The 27,050-nt window shown below is 37.2% G+C and overlaps 1 protein-coding gene across 1 annotated transcript in view; it reads left to right on the top strand.

Moving 5' to 3' along the window:
- Positions 1-27,050, top strand: part of TOP2B (DNA topoisomerase II beta) — a 59,774-nt gene that overhangs the window by 15,354 nt on the left and 17,370 nt on the right. Inside the window, exons 4-28 of the mRNA XM_067470229.1 lie at positions 53-143; positions 1,311-1,374; positions 2,588-2,733; positions 3,458-3,555; positions 5,023-5,235; positions 5,321-5,494; positions 7,210-7,311; positions 7,401-7,538; positions 8,225-8,363; positions 9,749-9,906; positions 10,018-10,143; positions 11,394-11,504; positions 14,282-14,387; positions 14,748-14,857; positions 16,089-16,181; positions 16,264-16,378; positions 16,605-16,726; positions 17,747-17,895; positions 19,277-19,508; positions 22,058-22,192; positions 22,279-22,479; positions 24,325-24,520; positions 24,757-24,848; positions 26,259-26,414; positions 26,829-26,912. Of these exons, the coding sequence (XP_067326330.1) occupies positions 53-143; positions 1,311-1,374; positions 2,588-2,733; positions 3,458-3,555; positions 5,023-5,235; positions 5,321-5,494; positions 7,210-7,311; positions 7,401-7,538; positions 8,225-8,363; positions 9,749-9,906; positions 10,018-10,143; positions 11,394-11,504; positions 14,282-14,387; positions 14,748-14,857; positions 16,089-16,181; positions 16,264-16,378; positions 16,605-16,726; positions 17,747-17,895; positions 19,277-19,508; positions 22,058-22,192; positions 22,279-22,479; positions 24,325-24,520; positions 24,757-24,848; positions 26,259-26,414; positions 26,829-26,912 (3,351 nt within the window). The remainder of the gene's footprint in view (positions 1-52; positions 144-1,310; positions 1,375-2,587; positions 2,734-3,457; positions 3,556-5,022; positions 5,236-5,320; positions 5,495-7,209; positions 7,312-7,400; positions 7,539-8,224; positions 8,364-9,748; positions 9,907-10,017; positions 10,144-11,393; positions 11,505-14,281; positions 14,388-14,747; positions 14,858-16,088; positions 16,182-16,263; positions 16,379-16,604; positions 16,727-17,746; positions 17,896-19,276; positions 19,509-22,057; positions 22,193-22,278; positions 22,480-24,324; positions 24,521-24,756; positions 24,849-26,258; positions 26,415-26,828; positions 26,913-27,050) is intronic.

The raw sequence follows: 27,050 nt of genomic DNA on the forward strand, positions 1-27,050 counted from the left end.
GAAACTTGTCTTTTGAAGTAATTTAAGTAAATCCTATTTTGTTTACATCTAGTTGATGTGGGTGTTTGATGAAGACATAGGAATGAATTGTAGAGAGATTACTTTTGTTCCTGGCTTGTACAAGATCTTTGATGAAATTCTTGGTAAGTGCTATCTAACAAAGCTCTCTGTTTTTGCAGAGTGCTTAGAAACTAAAAAGCTAAGACATAGAGGGCTGATGTAGACATAATGTAGCCAGCCATTAATTATAATAAAGAACTGGAAATAAATAATGACATTATGTTTCTTCTTTTCACTCTCTGAATTCCTTATTCTGCTGCTCTGAATTACAGTTTGGGTTATGACTGTACTAGCGTTACTATATTTATCACAGATCTGGATATGCTCCTAACCCAGCATGTTAGACTTCAAATAGTAAATACTGTTATAATTTTGTTCATGTTCCTTTAGAACGTAAGTATTCTTGGAGAATCTGGAATTTATATTGACAGATCTAGAGTTGAGATAGGGAAGAAAGTGAAGAATATATTATGTGAGATGTCTTTACAGACAGAATTCTGGTAGTATGTGTGTATCTACACTGTGATATTCTTGATGTCTACATATTTGCAAACGGTGTGCACCAGGGGTCCTCAAACTAAGGCCCGGGAGCAGAATGTGGCCCTCCAAGGTCATTTACCCGGCCCTCGCTTAGGGTCAACCTAAGTCTGTTACAACTTGAAAGCACACAATAGCAATAACAATCCTATCTCATCAGCCAAAAGAAGGCCCACATTTCTCATTGAAATACTAATAAATTTATATTTGTTAAAGTTGTTCTTAATTTTTATTACTGTATTGTTTATAAGTGGTTTGTGCACTACAAATAAGATATGTGCAGTGTGCATAGGAATTCATTCATGTTTTTTTCAAATTATAATCTGGTCCTCCAACAGTTTGAAGGACTATGACTTGGCCCTCTGTTTAAAAAGTTAGGGGTCCCCTGGTGTACACATTCTGGGAAAAAGGCCCATAATATATTGTACACACTGCTTTTTAAACAGAAAAAATAGAGAAATTAGTGAACCTTAAAGGTTGGATCATTGACATCAGGTTATAGTCAGAAGTAGTAAACTAGGATGCAGTTATAAATAATATACAAGGAAATGCATTGGAAGGATTTATCTCAGAAATATGTGGTGTATTGAAATTACTCAGGATTATTGCATTAACTGCGTGGAAATATATAATGTTTAGCTTAGTTGAAATCTGTATTTAATATGTAGTAAATGATGTATTTCCTGCCATTGAAAGTGTTAATTTATTTCTAGTAAATGCCGCTGATAATAAGCAGAGGGATAAGAATATGACCTGCATTAAAATATCAATTGATCCGTAAGTGCTTTCTGATTTATCCATAATTATTTATCAGGGAAATGGAAATTTGATTTCTTGCAATCCAGTATATTAATTTTTGCTTCTAAAGTATTGCTATCATTATTCAGAGTTTAGGAGAAGGTATTGTGTAAAACACACTTAAAGTGAAAGAAGAGTTAAGTTTTTAAGAGGCAAAGAGAACTGAGGATACAGTAGGAAGGATATATTTTCAGTACAATGATGGTTGCAGTATATGTATTACTATGAATGTGACATAAAAACAAATTTGATTTGATTGCATTCACTATTTCACATGTACAATCAACTTTCCACATTCATAGATTTAACTCTTACTGTGGCAACCTTGGTGGAAGTGAGGGTGTGAGTGAATGAAGTTTATTTTGCCTGTTGCATGCAGGCATATACAGATAAAGTAGAATTGTGTGGATGGTGCGTGAGTCTCCAGGGTGGCTGGAGAAGCACTGTGGCAAGGTCAGCTACTGCAACCCTTTCCTACTGTCCTTGCCTTCCTAAGCCCCATTAAGTTGACTGTAATAATCTATAATCTGTATAAAATGACGGTTCTTTTTGAAATATGAACAATGTCCACATAAAACCTGTCTGTCAATGTTTAAGGTTGGATTTAAAAAGCGCTTTCCCTCACAGAAAGCAACATCCGAAATCTGAGTATTTAATGCAGTTTTCAAATGGTATTGAAGAAAGTGGTTTTGCTGTGCAGATTATTACATAGGAAATCCTGTAACCAGTTTGAGGGGCGACCAGTGAGTAAACAAACCACAAAGCACTGGCACATGTTAAGGGCTTTCTTTTGTGGGAGTTTGTTGTTTGGCCGCTGCATTTAAAGTGGAATATATCCAGCTCTTGTCTATTCCAAATGAACAAGGAATAAGTCCTTAGGGAGTTTGACTCAGGTTATCAAGATTAGGAGGAACTCTACTTTATGACTGAAATAAAAGTATCAGCAGCAGCCAGACCCTGAACAATCAATTGTGGTTTCTGCCATCACCTATGTAGTCTTGCGTTTCTTCCCATTTTTAAAGCCTTGATTGCTGTTATTGCCTAAGTACACAACCACAAAATACAATAAAAGCACAGGTAGAGCTTATCAGCTTCTGAGAAATCCCAAGGTTCCTTGGAATTCTGTGAAACTTCATTTAAAACCTGTGTGAGTTTTTAAAAATATATAATTTTTTGGTATTTATATTTCCAGGGAATCAAATATCATAAGTATCTGGAATAATGGAAAAGGTATTCCAGTTGTGGAACACAAAGTAGAAAAGATGTATGTTCCCGCCTTAATTTTTGGACAGCTATTAACTTCTAGCAATTATGATGATGATGAGAAAAAAGTTACAGGTAACAGAATGCATTATTTGCTCAATACAAGTTAAATGTATAATAATACTAAATGTTTTTTATGTGTCAGGAGTGACTTGAGAAACTGCAAGTCACTTCTGGTGTGAAAGAACTGGATGTCTGCAAGGACGTTGCCCAGGGGATGCCCGGATGTTTGATGTTTTACCATCCTTATGTCACAATATACTACTACAAATAAAATATTATAATTATATATTTTACATTAAATGTAATATTACTAATAATATTACAGTATAATGTTATAGTACAGTGTAATATATAATAGTAATATTGTGCTATGATAATAATAATATATTGTATTTACTTTTTACTTGTAAGCTGCTCTGAGTCCCCTTCGGGGTGAGAAGGACTGCATATAAATGTTGTAAATAAGTAAATAAATCCTTGTGGGAGGCTTCTCTCATGTCCCCGCATGGATAGCTGGAGCCGATAGAGGGAGCTCAACCCACTCTCCCCAGATTTGAATCGCTGACCTATCGGTCAGCAGTCTGACAGGGTTTAATACATTGTGCCACTGGGGGCTCCAAAATAAATAGTACTAGCCATATAATCATGTTTGTTGTTTCATTAGGAACTAAGGGGCCTGTAAAGGTAATCAAGTGTATGCAAGATTGAATTTGGTATATTACTTATGTGACAGCATGTTACCTTTAAATATGATAAACAGAACCTTGAGACAAGTTTTTAAATATATTTTTTTCAGGTGGGCGTAATGGCTATGGTGCAAAACTTTGTAATATATTCAGTACAAAGTTTACCGTTGAAACTGCTTGCAAAGAATACAAACACAGTTTTAAACAGGTATGCACATTTTGTGTAATCCCTTGTAACTGTTTGTTTGAGAAAAGGAACACTACAACTCCTTTTTATAATGACAATAATATATTAACTTGAAATTGTTGTGAGGGTATTACTTTGAGAAATAACATAGTTGTTATGCCTGCACAGAGCTCAAGGATATTTGTCTTGCTTATAAAGGTACTAATAAGTAGAATATAACAGTAAAAACCTATATTTTTACATGCTTCTCCCTAATTGTCTTAGGGAGGAATAACAAAAACTGGAGAACCCTGTGACAGCTTTTCCAGTGCTTTTGGTTTCTGGTCAGTGTATGTGTAAATTGATATATCTCCTCACACTGAAGTAGTGTCAGTAGTTTCTGTCTGAAGTACATTGGTATCTTCACTGGGTTTTTTTTCATATAATTTCCAATGAGGTTACTATGGTATTTCTCATGGGTGTTATTTCCCTCACCCCCTTGTCACCTCTTGAAAAAGCTACTATTTTAGATGTATTGCAACCTAGTTAGAATTACTTTTTTCTAAGAGCTAGCATTCTGCTGTGAGTTTTGTGTTTATAAGCAGCTGTGGAAGGATTAGTGCAGCAGTTGTTAATTTTGTGGGGTGGGAGATGTCACTGAATTCTTTGGGAATCTAATAAAAGCTGTGGGGTTCCTCCTCATCAAAAGACGTTGAAATACTATATTCAAAGTACTAGGAAAGACATTGTAATAATTTCCTCCCATAAGTCATAGGTTATGAACCTCTTCATTAAATGTAACAACTATCATAAACAGCATCTGTCACAATGAAGTTTTAATGAATTGTGGAAGTAGTATGCAGAAGGAATCAAAGTATTGAATTGGACAAGGGATACAAGGATAAAAACCCAGTGTCAACAAGTGATAGAATGTTTCTATGAATGGAACAACATTATTAGATTCAGCCATTATATTCACATTTGGAGATAGTAAATAAAATATAGAAATAGAAATTGATACATTATTAAGGCATGAGCGTAGACTCCCAATTACTATTGTATTAACAACATAATGTTGGTAAATGTCTTCTGTCTTTTCTTCATAGAATAAGTTGGTGATCTTTTGTGGCAGTTTCTACAAATGTAGACCCTTACTGATGTCTAAATAGAGAGTAATGTTAAAGTCATGTTAATATTTATGTGTTGTGTCAGACGCAGTAGTTCTCAACCTGGGGTCCCCAGATGTTTTTAGCCTACAACTCCCAGAAATCCCAGCCAGTTTACCAGCTGTTAAGATCTTTGGGAGTTGAAGGCCAAAAACATCTGGGGACCCCAGGTTGAGAACCACTGTTTAGAGCATAGATAATAGTTGGGAGAAGGAAAAGTTCAGATGCTACATAATTTGTATGGCTGAAAGCTAAATAAACAATATCTTTCTATAACCATTTTTAAAATGCAGAAAATTGCTACAGATCTCTCACTCTTATATTATTATTTTTTTAAATAAAGACTTGGCTGAACAATATGATGAAGACGTCTGATCCCAAGATAAAGCATTTTGAAGGTGATGATTACACATGTGTGACATTCCAACCAGATCTTTCTAAATTCAAGATGGAAAAACTTGACAAAGATACTGTGGCCCTTATGACGAGACGAGCTTATGATTTGGCTGGAGCATGCAAAGGGGTGAAAGTTATGTTTAATGGAAAGAAGCTACCCGTAAGAGGCTTACTTACTAAAATAGTTATGTCATTGAATTTGTGGTTTTAAAAGAAAGTAAATGATATATTCTAATTCATTGTAGGTAAATGGCTTCCGTAGTTACGTTGATCTTTATGTAAAAGACAAGCTGGATGAAACTGGAGTACCTCTGAAAGTTACTCATGAACTTGCAAATGAGCGCTGGGATGTTTGCCTCACTTTAAGTGAGAAAGGTTTCCAGCAAATTAGTTTTGTGAACAGCATTGCTACTACAAAGGTGGGTGTTCTCATGTTGTTATGAGCATACTGAGTCTTGAGGGCAATGAATGCTGAATGAAATTTTTATTTTTTTCCTTATACCAATTAGTTTTAGTTTAGTTTTTCTTTGCTAATTCTTTATCTAGTGGCATTAAGTGGCATTCATTGAAAAGGTGATCATGGTTACAGCTGAGCAAATACTCTGTTTATATTACATCCCTATATATGTGAATATCATACGCATGAAGTTCAGAATCACAACATACTGCACCTTTATGCCTTGAATAATACATACTCTTTTATTGCTACATCCTACTAAATAAAACTATTCCTTTGTTATGATATTTTTGCATGGTATGGAACATGAAGGGAGAGTGTGCTGCTATGTGATTAAAACAGGCACCAGCAAACTTCCTAACTTGGGGGGCCGCATAGCAGGCCAGAGTAGGGTGAGCAGGCTGGGAGGGAGGGGTTTTTCCTCAAGTCCCCTCTCTGCCTTTTCCTCTCGTATGGATCCCAAAAGGGTTGGTCTTGGTCAAGATGAGATGGTGGATGGGAGAGAAAAAGTGTATCCGTTAGAACCCATATTGCCTACTTATGATATATAATCCTAGAATCCTACAGCTGGAAGAGACCCCCCAAGAGCCGTCACTGCCATACAAAAAGGCACAATTAAAGCACTCTCAATAGACATCCTCTGCCTAAAAGCCTCCAGAGAAGAAGACTCCACCATACTCCCAGGCACTATGCTACTCTCTTACTCTCAGGAAGTTCTTCCTAATCTTTTCAGTCGAACCTCTTTCCCTGCCATTTGAAATCATTGCTCTCTTATTCCCTGGTTTCTAGAGCAGCTCAAAGGGACACTCTTTTAAATTTTGAAATATGTTTCTCATGTTCCCTCTCAACCATCTCTTATCCCAGCTAAACATCCCCCAGGAGGAAAGGAGGAAAAAGAGAAGGAATGAAGGAAGGGAGAGAGGAAGAGAAGGATCGATGGAAGGGAATGGAGGGGAGAGGAAAGAGAGAAGGAAGGAAAGAAAAGGGAAAGAAGCAGAGAGAAAGAGAGAGGGATGAAGGGAAGAGGGAATGAAGGACAAAAGGGTAAAAGGGAAGGAAGGAGGGGAGGAGAAATAGAGAGGTAAAGGAGGGAAGGAGGAAGGAAGGAAGGAAGGAAGGAAGGAAGGAAGGAAGGAAGGAAGGAAGGAGGGAAGGAGGAAGGAAGGAAGGAAGGAAGGAAGGAAGGAAGGAGAGAAGAAAGGAAGTAAGGAATGGTAAGAGAGAGGAGGGCCTGAGTAAAGAGTCCAAGGGGTGGTATCTGCCCCCTAGGCCTGATTTTGCCCATACCTGGGCTAAAATGACTCCCATGGGTGGGTTATCCGTGTGTTGCAAAATTATGAAAAAATGTGTTCTGATAACAAAGAAGGCTCTAGCGGGAAGAGCTGTCAAAAATTGATCATCTTTCACATCTTGGATGTATATTTTAACTACTAAGTGGTTGTGATGTTGTCATGTAAAGTGTGTACTTCATTATGAAGAAAAAAAAACCCGAAAAAGAAGGAGGCCTTTGTGCACCTTTCTCAAGTGAAAATTGATATGTCACAAAGCACATCTAAACATTCTAGAATATGAGAAATAACTCATATTTGACAAGGTTGTGCTTTGATACCTCATATGTTTGTTTTGAAAAAACTATAATTTATCTTTTTTTGCTTCCTTTATTTTTTTCACCTTAAGGGTGGTAGGCATGTTGATTATGTTGTAGATCAAATTGTTGGAAAATTGATAGAGGTGGTGAAGAAAAAGAACAAAGCTGGAGTTTCAGTTAAACCATTCCAGGTATCTTGATTTTTGTAATTTCATTTCAAATTTTTAAAAAACAGTTTGCTGTTTCAGTATTTTTGATTCCTGTTTGTACATACTTACAGGTGAAAAACCACATATGGGTTTTCATTAATTGTCTCATTGAAAACCCATCTTTTGATTCTCAAACAAAAGAGAACATGACACTCCAACCTAAAAGCTTTGGGTCCAAATGTCAGTTATCAGAGAAGTTCTTCAAAGCCGTAAGTATTATATATTTGTTTTATAATCATAAAATGCAGAAAATATTACTTTTTCTTGAGGGAAGGGCTAATGCTGAAGCTTTTATGTTAAGCCACTTTGAGTCCCTTTTGGGGGAAGAAAAAGCAGGATATTAATAATAATAATAATAATAATAATAATAATAATAATATTCTAATTCATGTTGATATTCTACAGTGTTGTTCAGTGTTTGGAAAATGATGCCAAAATGACAATAAAAAGTAATAAATGTCCAATGAGAAAACATTTCTCAAGAAAGTAATAAGACAAACTATTTTAAATAATAAACAAAGCTGTTATTCCTACTGCAAACATATAGGGCACTTTGGATAGCTTTGGAGATACATTTCATGGTAAACAACCCCAAAGACTTCTTGGTCACATGGAATTAGTTAACAAGTCACCAAGTGTGACTTACTGTCTGGCACATTGATAATACTAGTCTGAGGTTTTATCATTGTGGTGTAAAACCATGCAGAAAAACACATTAGTTGTGTACAAGGCAGATTGCAACACTCCTTTTGTGTGTGTGTGTATTCCTGAAAAATGGGGTTCTGATACTTCAGTATCTTAGTATTTTATTTAATACCAATTTATTAGTACGAATATTTTTTCAATTTTCTTAAATATGACTGTGAGGTGTTTTTTTCTGTCTTATTTTTTACAGGCTTCTAACTGTGGTATTGTAGAGAGTATCTTGAATTGGGTGAAATTCAAGGCACAGACGCAGTTGAACAAAAAATGTTCCTCAGTGAAACATAGCAAAATCAAGGGCATTCCGAAACTTGATGATGCTAATGATGCTGGTAAGAGTGAATAATTATTACTTTTGCTACTATTACTACTGCCATCACCATTGTTGTTATCATTTCTTTATAGAGTGCCATCAGTATGCAGGGTGCTTTTTAATAAAGTAACAACCAAAACATATCAGCCTATTTCCTAGAATTAATTTTCCTTATGAAGTGGGTGGATTCTACATTTCTCCTTCCTTATAAGAATATTATTTTTCACATATTTTCATTTTAGTTAAGGTATCTTTAATAGCTGATACTTACATTTTATGCTTTTGAATACAGGTTAAGTCTCTCTTATCCAAATGTTTGAGACCAGGCATTTTTTGGATTTGGGTTTTCCCCAAATACTTGTATTTGACTGTACATGGTGAATGAGGGCTAGGGAGAAAGGGGGCTAGTCATACATCCCAGTGGATGCCAGGCCCTTCCCCCTCACCACAACTGCTGGAAACTCGACATGGAAAATAGGAGAGATGTCCCAGACACTTCTTTAGCTGTCAGTATACTTTTTACTATTTTAAAAAAGGAGTAGGGAAGGGAGGCAGAATCCTTCCCCCATTCTCCCATGAGACTTTTCCATTATCTCAGAACTAGATACAGTGGCCAAAGGGTTCTCTCCATGTGCCCTTGTGTCTGTTTCCAGGATGCTTGCACCACCACACATTGCCTTTGGCCGGATGGAAAGAGAGTGTGGAAGCATCTAGGGCAGGTATGGGCAAACTTCTGTCCTCCAGGTGTTTTAGACTCCAACTTCCAGTGGGTGTTGAAGTCCAAAACACCTGGAGGTCTGAAGTTTTCCCATGCCTGGTCTAGGGTATGTGCCTCTCACAAGGGTCCTACATGAACAGGGTTACAGGATTCAGCGTTCCCCCTGCTTTTCTGTCTGCTAAATTTCTGACAGTGATGGAGCTAGGGATCCCCAAGGAAATGTGCTGGATTGCTAGTCATGGTGAATGAGGAGAAAATATACAAGAACTTTGTTATGGAGAGGAAACCATCTTTGAATTGTGTGGGAAGAAGGAAGGAGAAAAACGTTCTGATAGTTTTTATAGATGACTATCATTTGTCTTGAGTTTTGGATTTCTGAATTCCAGATAAGGGAGACTCAACCTATATTGATTGCCTTATGTTATGCACAAAGCAGAAAAGTTAATTTTTTCTGCTTTGTAATTATTTGCTACTGTGAGATTAAAGCTATACAAATTAAATGCTAATGCTATTTCTTAGATAACTGGTCCTTGAAAGAAATAATATGCATTTAGCTCTCTACTCCCGTGAACTGTTTTTTGTTTGTTTGTTTGTTTTGAAAAAATGAGTGAGATGTACTCCTACAGTTAAGGGTGTGGTGAAGATTGCTTCAAATTTTTAAAATCTCTCTTCTTGCATCTTCCCAGGTGGCAAACATTCCTTGGATTGTACATTGATTTTAACTGAGGGAGATTCAGCCAAATCTTTAGCTGTATCTGGCTTAGGGGTCATTGGAAGAGACAGATATGGAGTATTTCCACTCCGGGGTAAAATTCTCAATGTTCGGGAAGCATCTCACAAACAGGTAAGGAAAATCCTCCAAGAAGGTAACTAATGTAAAGCTGCTTTATTACTGTATACTAACTGTATTGCTTTATACCAAACTATTTCTTTTCCATTTCTCCTTTCACCACAGATTATGGAAAATGCAGAAATTAATAATATCATAAAAATAGTAGGTCTACAGTATAAGAAAAGTTATGAAGACCCAGAGTCCCTGAAATCATTAAGATATGGTAAAATTATGATCATGACTGATCAGGTCAGTTTGAGAACTAAACATTCAAAGATATACAACATTTCACACCAGTTATTCTATTCCTTTCTGAAGTTCCTTCTACTGGCTTTATATCACTATATTGCTATTCTGTTTTGGCCCACTGACTCCATCTTCACCTTGTTTCCAGACCTCACTGTTTTACTTGTGGCTCCTTTCTAACAACAACAACAACCCCCCCCCCACACTTTTCTTCTTAATGTTTCTCATGGGTTTTTTTTCTTGTTTGTTTAATAAAATAATTATACTTGGTACTGTCCATTACAGAAAATTATTAAGAATTAAATGTCCTCCCCTTCGTGTAAGAATATAAGCTTGCACATACTTACTTTTATATGTATTTGTCAAAATTGATACTTTTTAACATTAATTGCCTTATATTGTACACAATCACCACATTCCTTTTTGCTTTGTGTGTCTCATTTTTGCTTCATAATGAATAGTATTTGCTTATATTGATAACATTAACAAAGTTATGTACAGGTAGTCCCCAAGTTACGAACAAAATAGCTTTTGTAGGGTTGTTCTTAAGTTGAATTTGTATGTAAGTCAGAACACATCCTTTTAAAAGTGTAACTCCAGATAGATAGATAGATAGATAGATAGCATAGGGAAGAAGTAACACATATGTGGTGTTTGTTTTGCTGTCTGTGCCCCTGTTCCGAAGATTTAATCTCACTTTCTGTCCCTGTGATAATTTGATTTTGAAAAATTTGCTTGATGTGAAAACAAGGATTGATGATAAAGCTTCAGTGGACACACCTTTTCCCCATGATATCTCTTCTGGAAGTAAATTTCCCTATCTAGAAGTAGATTTCTCTCACTTCCTGTTGTCTCACCCCGTTCTTAACTAAGAGTTGTTTGTAAGTCAGATGTTTCTAACTTGAGGATTGCCTGTATTCTCATTCATCCATGTATTTATGTATATATGTACATGTATATGGATAGTGTAGTGGTTTCAGTGTAGATCTGGGGCATTGGAAGACCAGGGGTCCATGGTTTAGCTATGAAAAATAAGAGAAAAGCAATGGCAAATTTCTTCTGAAAAAATGTTTGCTAAGAAAAAGCTATGAAGGGTTTGGTTTAGGATTACTATAATTCAAAAATAACTTGGAGGCACACAAAATCTTCATGAATTTATTAAAGTCGTGGAAAAAAAAAGCATATAATAAAGTTGTTTCCTCTTTTGCAACTATTCAGCCATCACTGATTTTTTGTTATATGCATATACTCAGGATCAAGATGGTTCCCACATTAAAGGATTGCTGATCAATTTTATTCATCACAATTGGCCTTCCCTTCTGAAGCACGGCTTCCTTGAGGAATTCATTACTCCGATTGTAAAGGTAACAAACCAGTTCATTATGAGATTTTCTGATACTAATTGTGAGCATTCTGTATTACTAAGCTGCATTATGTAGAGGTATAAAATACATATTCTGTCTAATCACAAAAAGAAAAAATATGAACAAATAAAGAAAAAATTAAACATAACAATCTTGGATAGACTATGTCAACAACGTAACAGAATTGGTTATGTTTTTTTTAATTTCAAGGAGTTTGTAATAGGTGCTTTAAGGATCTCAAGTTTAAGCATATTGTATAAAACATAAGACTTTAATACAATTTAATATCTATAATTGAAGCTGACTATTTGGCATGAGCAAAATCTGTCATTGCATAATGCAAATGCCAAATGATTTAATAGAAGTACTTTGGTGCTCCCACTTAAACATCATCATCATCATGTTTATTTATACACCTGCTTTTTCACTCACAAGGTGGCTTACACTAAAAGCATTTCAATACAATTTAAAATCAACAAATATACAGCTATTAAACCAGAATTAAATATCATTGGTATTTTTAAAAATTGGTTAAAATCCATAAAAAACATATTCAAAAGTGAAAACCACAACAGCTATGGGACTGAGAGAAGGGTATCTCCTGAAGATCTCAGATCCTGGTCAGGTTTGTACAAGGAGATGCGGTCAGCCAAATAGCACTTTGAATTCCTAGAAACAAACTAGCAGACAGTGGAGCTGCTGCAACAGGGGCATTATACACTCCCTGTAGCCAGTTCCAGTTAGCAACCTGGCTGCAGCTTTTTGGCAAGGCGAAGTTTCCAAGCACTCTTCAAGGTCAGCCCCCCATAGAATGCAATACAGTTATGCAGATGGGATGTAACTAAGGCATGTACCACTGTGGCCAGATCTGGCTTGTCAAGGAATGGGCGCAATTGGCACACACAAGTATTAATTGTGCAAAGGCCTTCCTGGCCATGGACTTCCAGATTCAACACTGAGTCCAGGTGGACCCCCAAACTGTGGACCTATGTCTTCAGGGGGAGTGTGACCCCATCCAGCACAGGCTGGATCCCTATTACCTGGTCTGTCTCTGACTAGCTCTGTCTTGTCTGGATTAAGTTTTTGTTTACCCTCATCTAGTCTATTACTGATGGCAGACACTGGTTTAGGGTCAGGACAGCTTCCTTGGCTTTAGGTGGAAAGGAGTAGTAGAGTTGGGTGCCATCTGCATATAGGTGACATCTCACTCCAAAACTCAAGATGACCTCTCTCAGTGGTTTCATATATATGTTAAAGCAGCATGGGGGACAAGACAGAACCCAGAGGAACCCCACAGGACAATGGCCAGGGGTTCAAACAGAAGTTCCCCAGCACCACCTTCTGGGTATGACCCTTCAGGAAGGACCAAAGTCACTAAAACAGTTCCTTCCAGTCCCATCCCAGCAGGATGGCCCAAAAGGATGCCATAGCCAGTGGCATTGGGAGGCACCGAGAAGTCCAGGAGAATCAACAGGGACACACTCCCCCTACCTAGTTCTGTGCGTAGGCCATTCACCAAGGCAACCAAAGCTGTCTCTGTTCCATAACTAGGCCTGAAACCAGATTAAAATGGATCTAGATAATCTATTTCATCCATAAATCCCTGGATTTGGAAGGCCACCACATGTTCCAAAAGGCCACCATATGTTCCAAAACCTTGCTCAAGAAACACTGGCTGATAGTCGTCCATTATGGAGGAGTTCAGGAATGGCTTTTTAAAATATAGATCTCACAACTGCCTCCTTTAGGCAAGTTCCACCACCTTCACCCATTCTGCCAGTCCCCCTCTGGCCCGTTAGATCTGCCAGGCAGGGCCAGGATTTAAAATACATGTGGTAGCTCGCAACCCCTCTGAGGATCCTGTCCATGTCCTCAGGCTGCACAAAATTAAAGGTATCCATCAACACTGGACAAGCAGGAGTCATGGTTACATCTATGGAAACTATCAATAACAGCACCCAGTTGGAACGGATCTGAGCAACTTTCTCAGCAAAGTGCTATGCAAATTCTTCAGAGCAGGCTGCTGAATGGTCAGAATTTTTTCCTTGAGGACCAGTATATAGTAGCCCTCTGACCACTCAAAACAGCTCAGCTGGGTGGTTCGTTGCAGATGCAATGGTGGCAGCAGTAAACAATTACTCCCATTGCCGCGGAGTAGGCTTTCAAATACGTAGTAGCCCATGCTCGATCGGATTCGATATATTGAAAAATCTTGCTAAATGTTAGAAGGAATTGCCCATTTTCCAAATTCCCACATCAGTGTTAACCCTCTGATGTGAATGTATTTAATATTTTGTTCTTGAGAAATTTGTGGTACGCATCAGAGATAATTTGATGCAGGATGTATATATAAATTGTTCACTAACCTGTAACCTGTAATGCCCTGTTATGTTATGGTGGGGGTAACTTGCATGCCTGTCTGTGTTTCAGACAGGAAAATGACTTCACTGCACTTTTAATGTATATATGTTTTGTATTTAATATGCATTTTATAGAAATACATTTTAATATGTATCTTTTATAGAACTACATTTTAATATGTGTGTTTATAAATTTTTTGCTATGTTTGTGTGTTTTGACTGTGCTGTGTCCCACTATGAGGAGAAGTGGTTAAAAATAAATGTATTATTATTATTATTATTATTATTATTATTATTATTATTATTATACTGGTCTGGAAAGAATTTGCCATGAAAAAGCTAATATGGGATATAAAATTTATAAAGTTTAATACAAATTAAATTGGGGGATTTAATTGGCATATCTCTGTTTTTAAGGCAAGCAAAAATAAGCAGGAGCTTTCATTCTATAGTATTCCTGAATTTGATGAATGGAAAAAGCATATGGAGAATCATAAAGCATGGAAAATAAAATACTACAAAGGTTTGTATTTTATGCCTAGTTTGCCTCCCAAACAGTCAAGTCCCAGAATGTTTTGAACCTTGTCTGACTAAAATTATTCTTAAGTAATGAAATAGGTTGGAAAAAACCCCAAAATCAGCATAGGTTCTATTCCCTTCAGTAGCACTTCTTTGAGAAAGATTAGAGGTTTTGAATCTTTATCTGTGTCATAATGCAAAAAGAACAGTAATTTTTAGTTTTTTAAGTAATGTTCAGTTTCCATTTTGTAAGTAATTTCAAGTTTTAGTTTTGTAAGTAATTTTAAGTTTTAATTTTGTAAAAAAAAAAAATTGAAAAGAAATACTGGTTTATTAGCTTTTTTCCCCTTTCTTGTTGAGGTAGGTTTGGGTACCAGCACTGCTAAAGAAGCAAAAGAATATTTTGCAGATATGGAGAGACATCGAATTTTATTTCGATATGCTGGTCCTGAAGATGATGCTGCCATTACACTGGTAAAAACCATTTCTGCTGTAATATCGTGATTTCATTAAGCTTCTGACCCATCAGCATTTCAAACTATTTTATAATAAAAGTTGCAGATACATTTTTTGCAATCCTTTAGCATTGTGATTTGACATTTTAGTTCCGTTTTTGAGTCATGTGGAGTTAGAATTATTTATTTATGATGTACATCACTGACCATATCTATTTCCAATGTCAACGTTATCTGTCTGAATTGAAATGTTCACATGTAGGCATCCTTGTTTCCTGAGGAAGATTAGGATGGGAAAGGAGTGTGTTAGTATAGACTAGGAGTGGGTAAAATGCAGTCTACAGGCCTCATGGACCCCCCTTTAGTAATCAAAAGCTTTTTGTTGTGAATAAAAAGAAAAATCCTACCTGCTAATGCTCTCTGAAAATTTGAAAAGCTTAGCTATATCTATTCTTGCCTCACTAATTCTTTTTCCATATATTGTCTATTACCTCACCTTGAGAGAGCACAAAATACACAGGAAGTTTACAGATAGAAGCAGTTTTGTGCTTGTGCAAATTTGCCACTTGAAGAAGCCTGATTTTATAGGGTTTTTGCTGATTTGGAAGTCCTCCACACAAATGGGAACCTCACGTTTTCACTTTCCATAGTAATGATAGAGGGGACTGTTTTAGGTTTTTTAAGAAAGCATATGAGAAAAACCTGACAGTACTGTAGGCCTGACAAAAGGCCTGATGAATTCAACTGAAGTTTATAGTTTCATTTCAGTAATATATAAATTACATTCTATTAATTTTAATAAATGTTATTAGATTCATTGTGTTAACTAAATCTGATTCTAAGCTTCTTCATATTACAAAGGTGACCAAGCTGTTCATTTGACTCATTTGACATATCTGGAGTCATGGAGGATGCCAAAATTATTTTGTAAACAGCAGCCTTCTAACTGGGAGGTGGGCAGTATTTTGTACTTCTTATATTTAAATAGCAAGGATCAGCCTTTTTATTTGAATGAGAGCACAGAATCAGGAAGCCATGATTTAAGTCGTAAACTTCCCACCAAGTATGATCTTAAATTAAAGATTCTGGATCTCATTGAAGGTCAAACAAGGCATAGAAAGCATTTCCATTGGCTTTCTGTCCAATTGTTCATGCATATTGCTCTGGGATGATAACAAGCTACAGTGTTTTTCCCTGGTTATACTAGCCTTTTTTCCTGGTTGTTATTAAACTATGTAAAATCTTTGTAGGCTTTCAGTAAGAAGAAAATTGATGACCGAAAAGAATGGCTGACAAACTTTATGGAAGACAGACGGCAACGTCGGTTACATGGATTACCTGAGGTAACAGAGAAGTATGAAGAGGAAAGAACGAACTGTGTTGGTTGTTGATGTTGATGTAATCATTATTTTTAATTTCTTTTAGCAATTCCTATATGGTACAGCAACAAAGCATCTCACTTACAATGATTTTATCAACAAGGAACTCATTCTTTTCTCCAATTCAGATAATGAGCGGTCCATTCCATCCCTTGTTGATGGTGAGTGAAACTTCATGTGGTAGTGTTGTCTTTATGTCATTTTGAAAATGCAATCCTTTTGAAAAATAATATGTTTTTTAATCTTAAGTGAGATTTGATCTAAGACAATGTTGTTCTACCCTTCTCAGAGAAGAAAAGCTTTTTCTTCTTTTGATTTGCTTTGGTTGAGATCAAACAACACAAAACAAGTTTTGTTTATTAAAGAGCCGTTTTTTCTTTCAAACAGGCTTTAAACCAGGACAGCGCAAGGTTTTGTTCACTTGCTGTAAGAGAAACGATAAACGTGAGGTTAAAGTTGCTCAGTTAGCTGGATCTGTAGCTGAGATGTCTGCCTACCACCATGGAGAGGTGAGAATGGAAAAAGGGGAAGAGAAAACTATAGACTTTCCTATTTTTTATTGACTGTAGGGTAAAAGCACAGGTCAGATTTAAAAATGTAAGTTTGGCATTGTTTCTTCTTTGGCAATTTTGGTGTGGCATTTCAGCTCTCAAGACTTCGTTGTCATGTTTACCGGTAAAGCTATTGCTCTACTGCAGATAATATATAGCTCAATTTACACTTTCTGGGGGTGCAGCTAATTGTTATTAATGTGAACAGACAAGGCATGGGAATAATGCTCAACTTCTCCAAACACCTTCCACACCCTTAACTAATTATTTCAGCAATTCACTAATTTATTCGGGCTATAGGGCCATGTTCTAGAGGCATTTCTCCTGACGTTTCGCCTGCTTCTATGGCAAACATCCTCAGAGGTAGTGAGGTCTGTTGGAATTAGGACAATGGGTTTATATATCTGTGGAATGGCTGGGGTGGGGCAAAGAGCTTGTGGATTTCAATGGCTTCTCTGTGTAATGTGGACAATTTCAACAGAAAGGAAGAGACCATGAAAATGAACAAAATCTGGCTACCAGTATTAAAAAACTCTAAAATGACAACAGCAAAACAGCAGAGAGGAAACAACCAGGCACACCTTAACACCTCTCAACAAAAGATTTTCCCAGGCTCAGCCAGGCCTTCAAATGCTAATGAAGGTGGTCAGTTGAAACATTCACACCTAGCTCCAGCAGAGAAGAGCTCTTTGCACCACCCCAGCCATTCCACAGTTATATAAACCCATTGTCCTAATTCCAACAGACCTCACTACCTCTGAGAATGCTTGCCATAGATGCAGGCGAAACGTCAGGAGAAATGCCTCTAGAACATGGCCCTATAGCCCGAAAAAACCCACAAGAACCTAGTGATTCCAGCCATGAAAGCCTTCGACAATAAATTCAGTAATTTATTCCACACTTTCTTGCAGGTTTGGATTCTTGGGAGGGCTGCTGTCTTCCACAAAATAGTAACAATGCCTTACCATTTTTTTCTAGCAAGCTTTAATGATGACTATTGTCAACTTGGCTCAGAACTTCGTTGGCAGTAACAACATCAGTTTGCTACAGCCTATTGGTCAGTTTGGTACTAGGCTTCATGGTGGCAAAGATGCTGCAAGTCCTCGTTACATCTTCACTATGCTAAGGTAAAATTGTTATTCAAAACACTTTAAAAATAATCTGTTCAAGAATATGGCATTTATAAGTACATATGTATAACAGAGAGAAGGAGGAGGCATTAGAAATACTTTAACTTAATATTTCAAATGTTAAGTACAGTAATGTGTGAAGTTTTGCAACACCATAGTGAGCCTAATTCTAAGTTATAATGAACCTCATTAGAAATCAAGTCATCTTGATTTGAGTTGTTTGATCCTTCTTTTCTAACTTACAGTTTGGTTTTTTTTATGCCCGTATCTTTTAAACCAATACTCATGAACTCACCAGTCTATGTACAGCCCATTGTCAAGCAATACATTTAGTATAATACAAAGGACATTTGTTTTCCCAAAGAAGAGACCTGAATCTAACTGTCCTTAATCAAATAAGTCCTGAGTTCTTGATTTTCTGACTAAGGCTTATTAGATGTTTTCAAGTAAGACCCATTTAGGTGAAGTTGAACTAATGTAGTCAGCATTCAACCCTCTATCTTCATTTTGTCACTGCAGCCATTAACTGTGTTTTTCTGCACATTAGATGTTTGCATTTGGGTGATGTTATTCCTTATATGGGGCCACCTGGTGGCATAGCAGCTTAAACTGCTGAGCAGCTGCACTTGCTGATCGAAAGGTTGGCGGTTTGAATCCAGGGAGTGGGGTCAGCTCCCGCTTTAAGCCCCAGCTTCTGCCAACCTAGCAGTTTGAAAACATGCAAATGTGAGCAGATCAATAGGTACTGCCTTGGGGGGGAAGGTGATGGCACTCCATGCAGTCATGCTGCCCACCTGACAATGCCGGCTCTTCGGTTTAGAAATGGGGATGAGCACCATCCCCAAGAGTCACGGCTAGACTTAGTGTCAGGGGAAACCTTTACCTTCATTCCTTATATGATCAAGAAACTCGACTAGGTGTTTTTTAAGGGTATGTTCTATTTCATCCTGTTCAGATAAATAACTGTTTTCAGTCTAAAGTGATACTGAATGGGATAGACAAAGGGACTGAAACAGTTTTTGCTCAGTGCAGGTGAGATCCCTCTTAGTTAAAACTCATGTATTTCAGAGAGAGGCACTTGCCCCATTTGCTGTGTTTTGAATTCATATTCCAAGGCCTGGCTATGGCAGTTCATTTTGTATCTTGGAGCACTGATTCAGGTATTCTGTATGTATGTCCCCATTACATATAAATAGCTCTTCTAACATTGCATTGAATGTAGAAATCTTTTCATCTGGAGTGCTGAATGTAGAGCCATCAACTACCAGAAGGATTAAAATCCACGCTTCTTAATTTCATAGTGTGTATCATTTCAGCATAAAGATTCATAATTGCGCAATCACCTGAAAGACTTTGATTATTTTTGTTCTCTTTAAAGCCCGTTAGCAAGACTGCTTTTTCCTGCAGTGGACGATAATCTGCTTAAGTTCCTCTATGATGATAACCAGCGTGTGGAGCCTGAGTGGTATATCCCCATAATCCCCATGGTCTTAGTAAATGGGGCCGAGGGCATCGGCACAGGATGGGCATGCAAAATTCCAAATTATGATACCAGGGAGATTGTGAACAATGTCAGACGAATGTTGGATGGATTGGATCCTCTTCCCATGGTAATGAAATGTTTACTGTAGGCAATATAATGTATTTGTCTCCTTTTTCGGTGATGCTGTCTTTTGTGTATATATTTAAAATATTGTTCATGATGGGCTTTATTTTGAGTTTGTTAGTCCAGGTGAAGTCAATATTTTAAGAAACTAGGTTTTTTATGGTCAATACATTTCTTTTACCTAAATGAAAAGTGCTAGAAATAATATCATACAAAAGCTGACTGGCACAACCAGACACAGTGAAGACATCTGCTCTTGCGCTTTGCTTCTTGCTGCTGAATACGCATGCCCATTATAGAATACATCTCACCACGTTAAAACAGTGGATGTGGCTCTTAACGAGACATGCCACATGACTTCATGATGTCTACACCCTACACCACTAAAGAAATTATACTGTTTAGCTGGTATTGTACCACCTGACATCTGTCGGGAAGTAGCAGCCTGTAATGAAAGGAGCAAGGCATTGACATCTCCAGCCCATCCTCTGTTTGGATATCAGCCAGTATGCCAAAGTCTTAAATCAAAATCAGCTTCCTAAGATCTGTAGAGATACTCGCAGAAACACCTCAGCAAGGGAGAGTCCAAAAACTGCAGGCTAAAACCCGGAACCTCAATCAGTGGCTAAGACCGGATTAGAAACTCCTTCCTGAGCACACAGAAAGCTGGCGGACTTGGAAGATGCTGGACAGATTATACTTTGACACCACAAGATTCAGAGCTAGACTTAAGAAATAGGGCCACAAAGTGGAGTCCTCAACATGGGAGTGTGGAGAAGACCAAACCACAGACCACTTACTACAATGCAGTCTGAGCTCTGCCACATGCACAATGGAGGACCTTCTTACAGCGACACCAGAGACATTTGAAGTGGCCAGCTTATGGTCAAAGGAAATTTAGTATAATGCCAAGTTTTTAACTTTGTTTTTGTTTTTTTTCTATACATTATAACTGTATTCTCAATTCGTTTCTGACACAAGTAAAAATACCTAAATGAAATATGGGATGATGCAGCATATTATTTGAGAACACTGAAATGCTGGACTACTCTAACAACTACCATGTCAACACACAGAGAAGCCATTGACATCCACAAGTATGTGGACAATTTAAAAAGAAAGTAAGAAATCATGAAAATGAATGAAATCTGGCTACCAGTATTTTAAAAAACTCTAAAATCATAACAGTAAATAAAGAACACTCAACAACAGGGGAATTCCAGACAAGAAATGATCAGGGACAGCTAATCATCTCTCAACGAAGAAATCCCCCAGGCAGTAAGAAGCCACACCTTGAAACTGCTAGGCCATTAAATGCTAATCAAGGTGGCCAATTGAAACATTCACACCTACCTCTAACAGACAAGAGTTCTTTCTCCCACCCTGGACATTTCACAGATGTATAAACCCCATTTTCCTAGATTCCAATAGATCTCACAACTTCTGAGGATGCCTGGCATACATGCAGATGAAACGTCAGGAGAAAATGCTTCTGGAACATGACCATACAGCCCGAAAAGCTTACAACAACGTAAAGAAACATTGTTTTCTCAGGACTAACATCAACATTAATTGGTTATCTTTAAAGACATTAAATGCTATGAATCCATAAATGTACTATATAGACAAATCATATTTGATGTACACATGTACATGGAGGAATTACTGGTTTGAAGTTCCCCACAAAAATAGTTTGATATTCCTATTGTTGGTGTCGGCAATTGTGATGTGGCTAACTCCTATGTACATTTGACCAAGAATATAGGCAGTATCTTCTGTAAGTTTGCTCTTAATTAAGTTGAATTTGTTCATAAGTCAGAACAGGTACATTTTTGAAATGTAACTAGTTAAAATATTTTTAAAAAGGATTGGTGAGAAAGCTTCAGTGGAGATCCCTTTTCCCCATAATAACTTTTAATGGAGTGAGTTCCCCTTCCTAGAAGTCGATTTCTTCTCTCTGCCTGTTGTCTTTCCCCCAGTTGTAACTAGGAATCATATGTAAGTCATATGTTTGTAACTCGGGAACTGTCTGTACCTCAAAAAGTGATCAGGAGCTCTTCTTTCAGTTTGTACTTAGCTTTTGGAGGAGGCAATTAAAAGGAAAACTGCTACTCGGACGTCTACAATGAGCAATATTTGGGGGCATTTTTGAGTTTAAAATGTATAATAATTGATTTTCAAATATGCCTCCAAGGCCTGATGTGGAATATAAATTTTGGTGATTGTGATGATGGTGATAATAAAATTTAGTGAGGGGATTGTGGGGTTAGGGAACCAGTAAGACCAACCTTTTCCCTCCTGCCCTTTTAATAGATAAGTGCTATTTCATTTCAAATTATTATTAGCATTTAATTTTGAATCTTGAAAAATAAGAATTTTGGGCCCAGAATTAAGAATCCTGACTCATTGAAACAAACAACACTTAAATTAATAATGAATATGCAAGTCCCATTAGTTTAGATGGGGTTTAAAAAAGTATGGGTCCAACACATGGAATTCTTAAGCTCACTGGGGAATTGGTTATTAATGCATCAAATATACTTTATGTTTCAGCTTCCAAACTACAAAAACTTTAAAGGAGGCATCCAGGAACTTGGTCAGAACCAGTATGTAGTGAGTGGAGAAATATATGTGGTTGACAGGAACACAGTCGAAATCACAGAGCTTCCAGTTAGAACATGGACTCAGGTGAGGAATGTCAAGATAATTTGAAATGTTAAGATTTTTCCTGTTTTGCTTTAAGTAACGTAATCTTTCCTTTTTAATCTTTCTAGGTTTACAAAGAACAGGTGTTGGAACCAATGTTGAATGGGACTGAAAAAACGCCAGCATTAATTTCAGATTACAAAGAATATCACACGGATACAACTGTGAAATTTGTTGTAAAAATGACAGAAGAAAAGCTCGCTCAGGCAGAGGCTGCTGGACTTCATAAAGTCTTTAAGCTTCAGACAAGTCTAACTTGTAATTCTATGGTAACTTTTCTATATGTTTGACTACCAGACTAATGCCTTTTCTGAGTTGCTGTGACAGCAGTAGATTCCGTACAGCTTTTGACCAAATACATATTTCTCCATAATTACTTCTATGCATAAAAGAAATTAGGAAAATCTTATTCCTTGTCTGAATATAATAACAAACCCTTGTAACACTGGTGCATAATTTCTGAGTAATCACTTCCTCTTGCTTCTCTTGAAATAGGAGTGAATACGTGAAGGGTTAATAATATGTGGCACGCATGGGTCAAACTCATTGAGGACTACCTTCAAAGGGCCATTTGTAATTGTAAGACTGTATAAATGTAACATTCCCTGGCATTGAAAGCCTTATGGGCCTCATAAAATGACATGGTGGGCTGGATTTGGCCCATGGGCTTTGTGCTTGACTCATGTGAGTGTAGCCCATGTAGCTCACCAGCCCCATTTTGTAGTGCTCAAAGCTTCCCACCATTATCTCAAGCCCCCTGTTCATTCACTGCAATTTTCAGATATTTTCCTCAAACCATGCAAAAATCACTCCCAAATGGGAACAAACACTTTCTCCCATCTTGCAGAACTCAAGGAAAACCCTTCACCCCACTACGTCTTTTCCAGCTATATAATTACTATATAATATTTTGATATATACCAACCTCCCACACACAGCAACCAAAAAACTGCTTTAGGGCATGGGCAGGCTAGTGTGGTGCACAGGAGAATTGGAGCGGCATGAAAATTGGTTGGTGCCCCACATGCATTGACTTGTTTCTGGACTAAATAAATCGGGGATCTTCCATGCATCAAGCTGCTATTTAAAATTATAGAGAGGTCACTTCCAAATCATGCACTGCATACCAAATTGTGTTTTGATCGTTCCTAACATGTTGATAATAGTTTGACATCATAAGGAAAATAGACTATTCTGTTGTCAGATAAACTGAAGCATTTTGATAGTTCCCAAAATGTTGATAATACTGTTGCATCATAAGTAAAGTAGAGTATACAGTTGTCAGTTAAAATGAAGAATACCTATTATTATTGAATTACTGTATTTCATACCATAACAGTTGAACTTTTATACCCTTTTTATGGAAAAAAGTTAGATACAGAAATATGCGATGATGATTAAAAAAAACACTACCTTATCTCTGAGACAGGACGAGAAGGATGAATCAGTGTCAAACACACAGTTCTGTTTCTGGTTGTGTGTGTGTGTGTGTGTGTGTGTTTAGGAGGAAGGCAGATTCCCCCCTCCCTTCCTTCTTTTTCCAAAGGTAAGGCAGTTTACAAAATCTGAAATGGAGCTCTTTTGAGAAAGAATGAAGGAAGAAAGACCCAAGTTCCAAAGAGCTCTATTTCAGGTTTTTAACTGCCTTTCCTCGGAGGAAGGAGGGAAGAGTAGCGCTCCAAGGGCTTCTGTTTCATAGCTTTTTAAACAGCCTTTCCTTAGGAAAAAGAAGAAGGGCAGGAGGAACCAGCCACAAAAAGTTTTATGGCTATTATGTGATGAACATAAAAATACCATATTTGCCACCCCAAAAATGGGGGGGGGGGGGTGCAACTATTATGTGGTGGCAACTATTACATAATGAAATATGGTATTTAATGTGAAATATTTTAGTATGGCCTATATATCTAGAAAATATAAATAAATTGCATGCTATTTAAAGTATATTTTATGTATTTTCACAAGCTTATTCCATGGCTATTAATTGTTGAAAAACTTTTTATCTTTACTATGTACTGTATTTATTTTCTATAAATAGTCTCAGTTTTAGCACTTATTTACCCACATGAAATATTTGCAATAACTCTTAATAGAGTTTTTTTTATATTATTCAGGTGCTGTTTGATCACATGGGATGTCTGAAGAAATATGAAACTGTGCAAGATATTCTCAAGGAATTCTTTGATTTAAGGTTAAATTATTACACCTTGCGCAAGGAATGGCTGGCAGGAATATTAGGGGCAGAATCCACCAAGCTTAACAATCAAGCTCGTTTTATTCTAGAGAAAATACAAGGGAAAATTTCCATTGGTAAGACAAATAATTAAGTTAAGTTAAATTTAGTTAAGAAAATAATCCCTTGGTTTGCCCAACTGTAGCCCTACTCCAGATGTTGCACTATAGTCCCACAATCCTTCACAATTGGTTATGTTAGCTAGAATTTTTGTGATTTACAGTGTAGTGACATCTGCAATGCTACAGTTACTCATCCTTGACATATATACAAAGAACACTTTTTCCCTTATATTTGCTTTTGTTTCTTATAGAAAATAAATCAAAAAGAGATTTGATTCAGCTGTTAGTCCAGAGAGGCTATGAATCTGACCCTGTGAAAGCCTGGAAGGAAGCACAAGAAAAGGTAACATATTAAAGAAAGAAGGAAGATCCTTTAATTCAGAGATGGAGAACTGCTCATTGATGAGCCAGCCAGGTGTTGTGTGTAGGACTTCTCTCTCCACACATCATCTCTCTAGCCAAGCTCCAGTGGTTTACTGCCATATCTAATATGCCATTTCCCCTTCCATGCCCTCGATGCTCTATTGTGTCAAAACTGACTTGTGAGATGTCTAGAGCAAATTTTTAGGAGCACAGATCTAAAAGAGGAGAAATGCTAATTGTGATGGCAGCAGATGGATCCAATGGAGTTACAACACTGTGTCCTGTTTTGCTTGGCTTCTTTAAATCTCTTGGACACGCCTTACTGTTCAATGGGAGACAAGAATCTTAGTAGAGATTGCTGTTAGGAATATGGCTCGTTACGTACTTGTACCTACTTGTACATTACAATTGCCATAAAAGTCTTGCACAGTGTTTGAGTGTGAAGGTTCATTAGCACACCTGTCTCAAGGCCTGATGAAACCCAGTTGCTGTTCCAACCAGCTGCTCAAAGTTAGCACAGGCATGGGCAAACTTGGGTCCTCCAAGTGTTTTGGACTTCAACTCCCAGAATTCTGGCTGTTAGGAATTGTGCGAGTTAAAGTCCAAAACACCTGGAGGGCTGAAGTTTGCCCATGCCTGTCATAGGAGAACTTTCTGCTGTTGCAGGAGATGTTGTAGAAAGTTAGCACTTTTCGATCTCTAGTCATCCCAAGACATGACTGATCATACTGGCCATAACACTTTGTTCAAGTTATTGCCTCTAGGGTCGCTCTGGCCTCAAGCAGTAGTTGCAGGGACTTTTGAGTTTCCTTAGCACCTACAAACACTAATAGGAGGAAGCAGGAGAAAGCAGACTGGAAGAGAGGCAGTAGAATGTGATAACTGGGCAGACCAGCCATGAGGCAATTGACCATGGGATGAAAGAGGTCCCTAGTCTCTGTAGATTCATATTTGTAGGACTTCAGATTCAAATTATGAACAGTTAACCAAATAATACAAGTATTTGTTTCACCTAGTCAGTGATGTCAAGCTTGTGTCCCTCTGGGCATTTTGGACGTCAGCTCCCAGAATTCCTGACCACTAGAAAAGCTAACTAGAGCTTCTGGGAGTTGGATTCCCAAACACCTGAAAGGCCACAAGTCTGACACTTGATAATTTGAGCTTTAGAAGTATATCTATTATGGTGTTGTAGTGACGTCGCTCTTTTTGGCTTTGAGCTTTATTCCAAATTTGATGGAAGAAGTTTCATTAATAAGCATAGATTTAATTAGGCAACACTATAATCCTAGCCAGACATTCAGAGTCAGGATATGTAAAAGGACTGAAGGAGCATGCCTGAGTTGATGCCAATGCAAGGATATAATAGCATAAGTAATTTGACATTTTATAGGCAGCAGAAGAGGAAGAAATGCATAATCTGAATGATGACAGTTCCTCCTCCTCAGGATCTACCTCAGGCCCAGATTTCAACTACATTTTAAATATGTCTTTGTGGTGTCTTACTAAAGAGAAAGTAGAAGAGATGATTAAGCAGCGAGATTCAAAAGTAAGTATCTTTTCAAATTTTGAATTTGAACCTAAGTTCTAATCGGTCTTTGGGGAGGGTTCTTTGTATTGCTGAAATGGCCGCAATATTTAATTATAAGTGTTTTTTGTGTGCCCTTAATCTTCGAGTATATGAGAAAACGTATTATAAGAAAAATAATTGATAAAGATTCTTGCACAAAGATAGCCTATGATCATAATAATAGAATCATAGAATAGAATCATAGAATAGAGTTGAAAGAGACCACATGGGCAATTCAGTCCAATCCCCATCATCCAGGAAAGGCACAATCAAAACACTCCTGACAGATGGCCATCCAGTTTTGTTTTAAAACACCAGCTTTTCTTGAATTTTAAGAATGTGTTCAGTAATTCAAAATTTCTTACTATGTTTATTATCTTTTATATTTTTTAGGGAAAGGACCTAAATGACCTCAAGAGAAAATCTCCCTCAGATCTGTGGAAAGAAGATCTAGCCGCTTTTGTAGAAGAGCTTGATGTATGCTGTTTTATGTTCATATCTATGTGTCACATCAAGAAGCAGTGTCTTAGTTTAGTTTAGGCAGGTAGTTTGAGGCTATTGGTGATTTGTTGGAAATAAGTGAAAGGGGAATCAGTGTAATTTGAAAGTTGTGAT

This window comes from Anolis sagrei, chromosome 6 (genome assembly GCF_037176765.1).
Source record: "Anolis sagrei isolate rAnoSag1 chromosome 6, rAnoSag1.mat, whole genome shotgun sequence".
Classification (NCBI taxonomy): Eukaryota; Metazoa; Chordata; class Lepidosauria; order Squamata; family Dactyloidae; genus Anolis; species Anolis sagrei.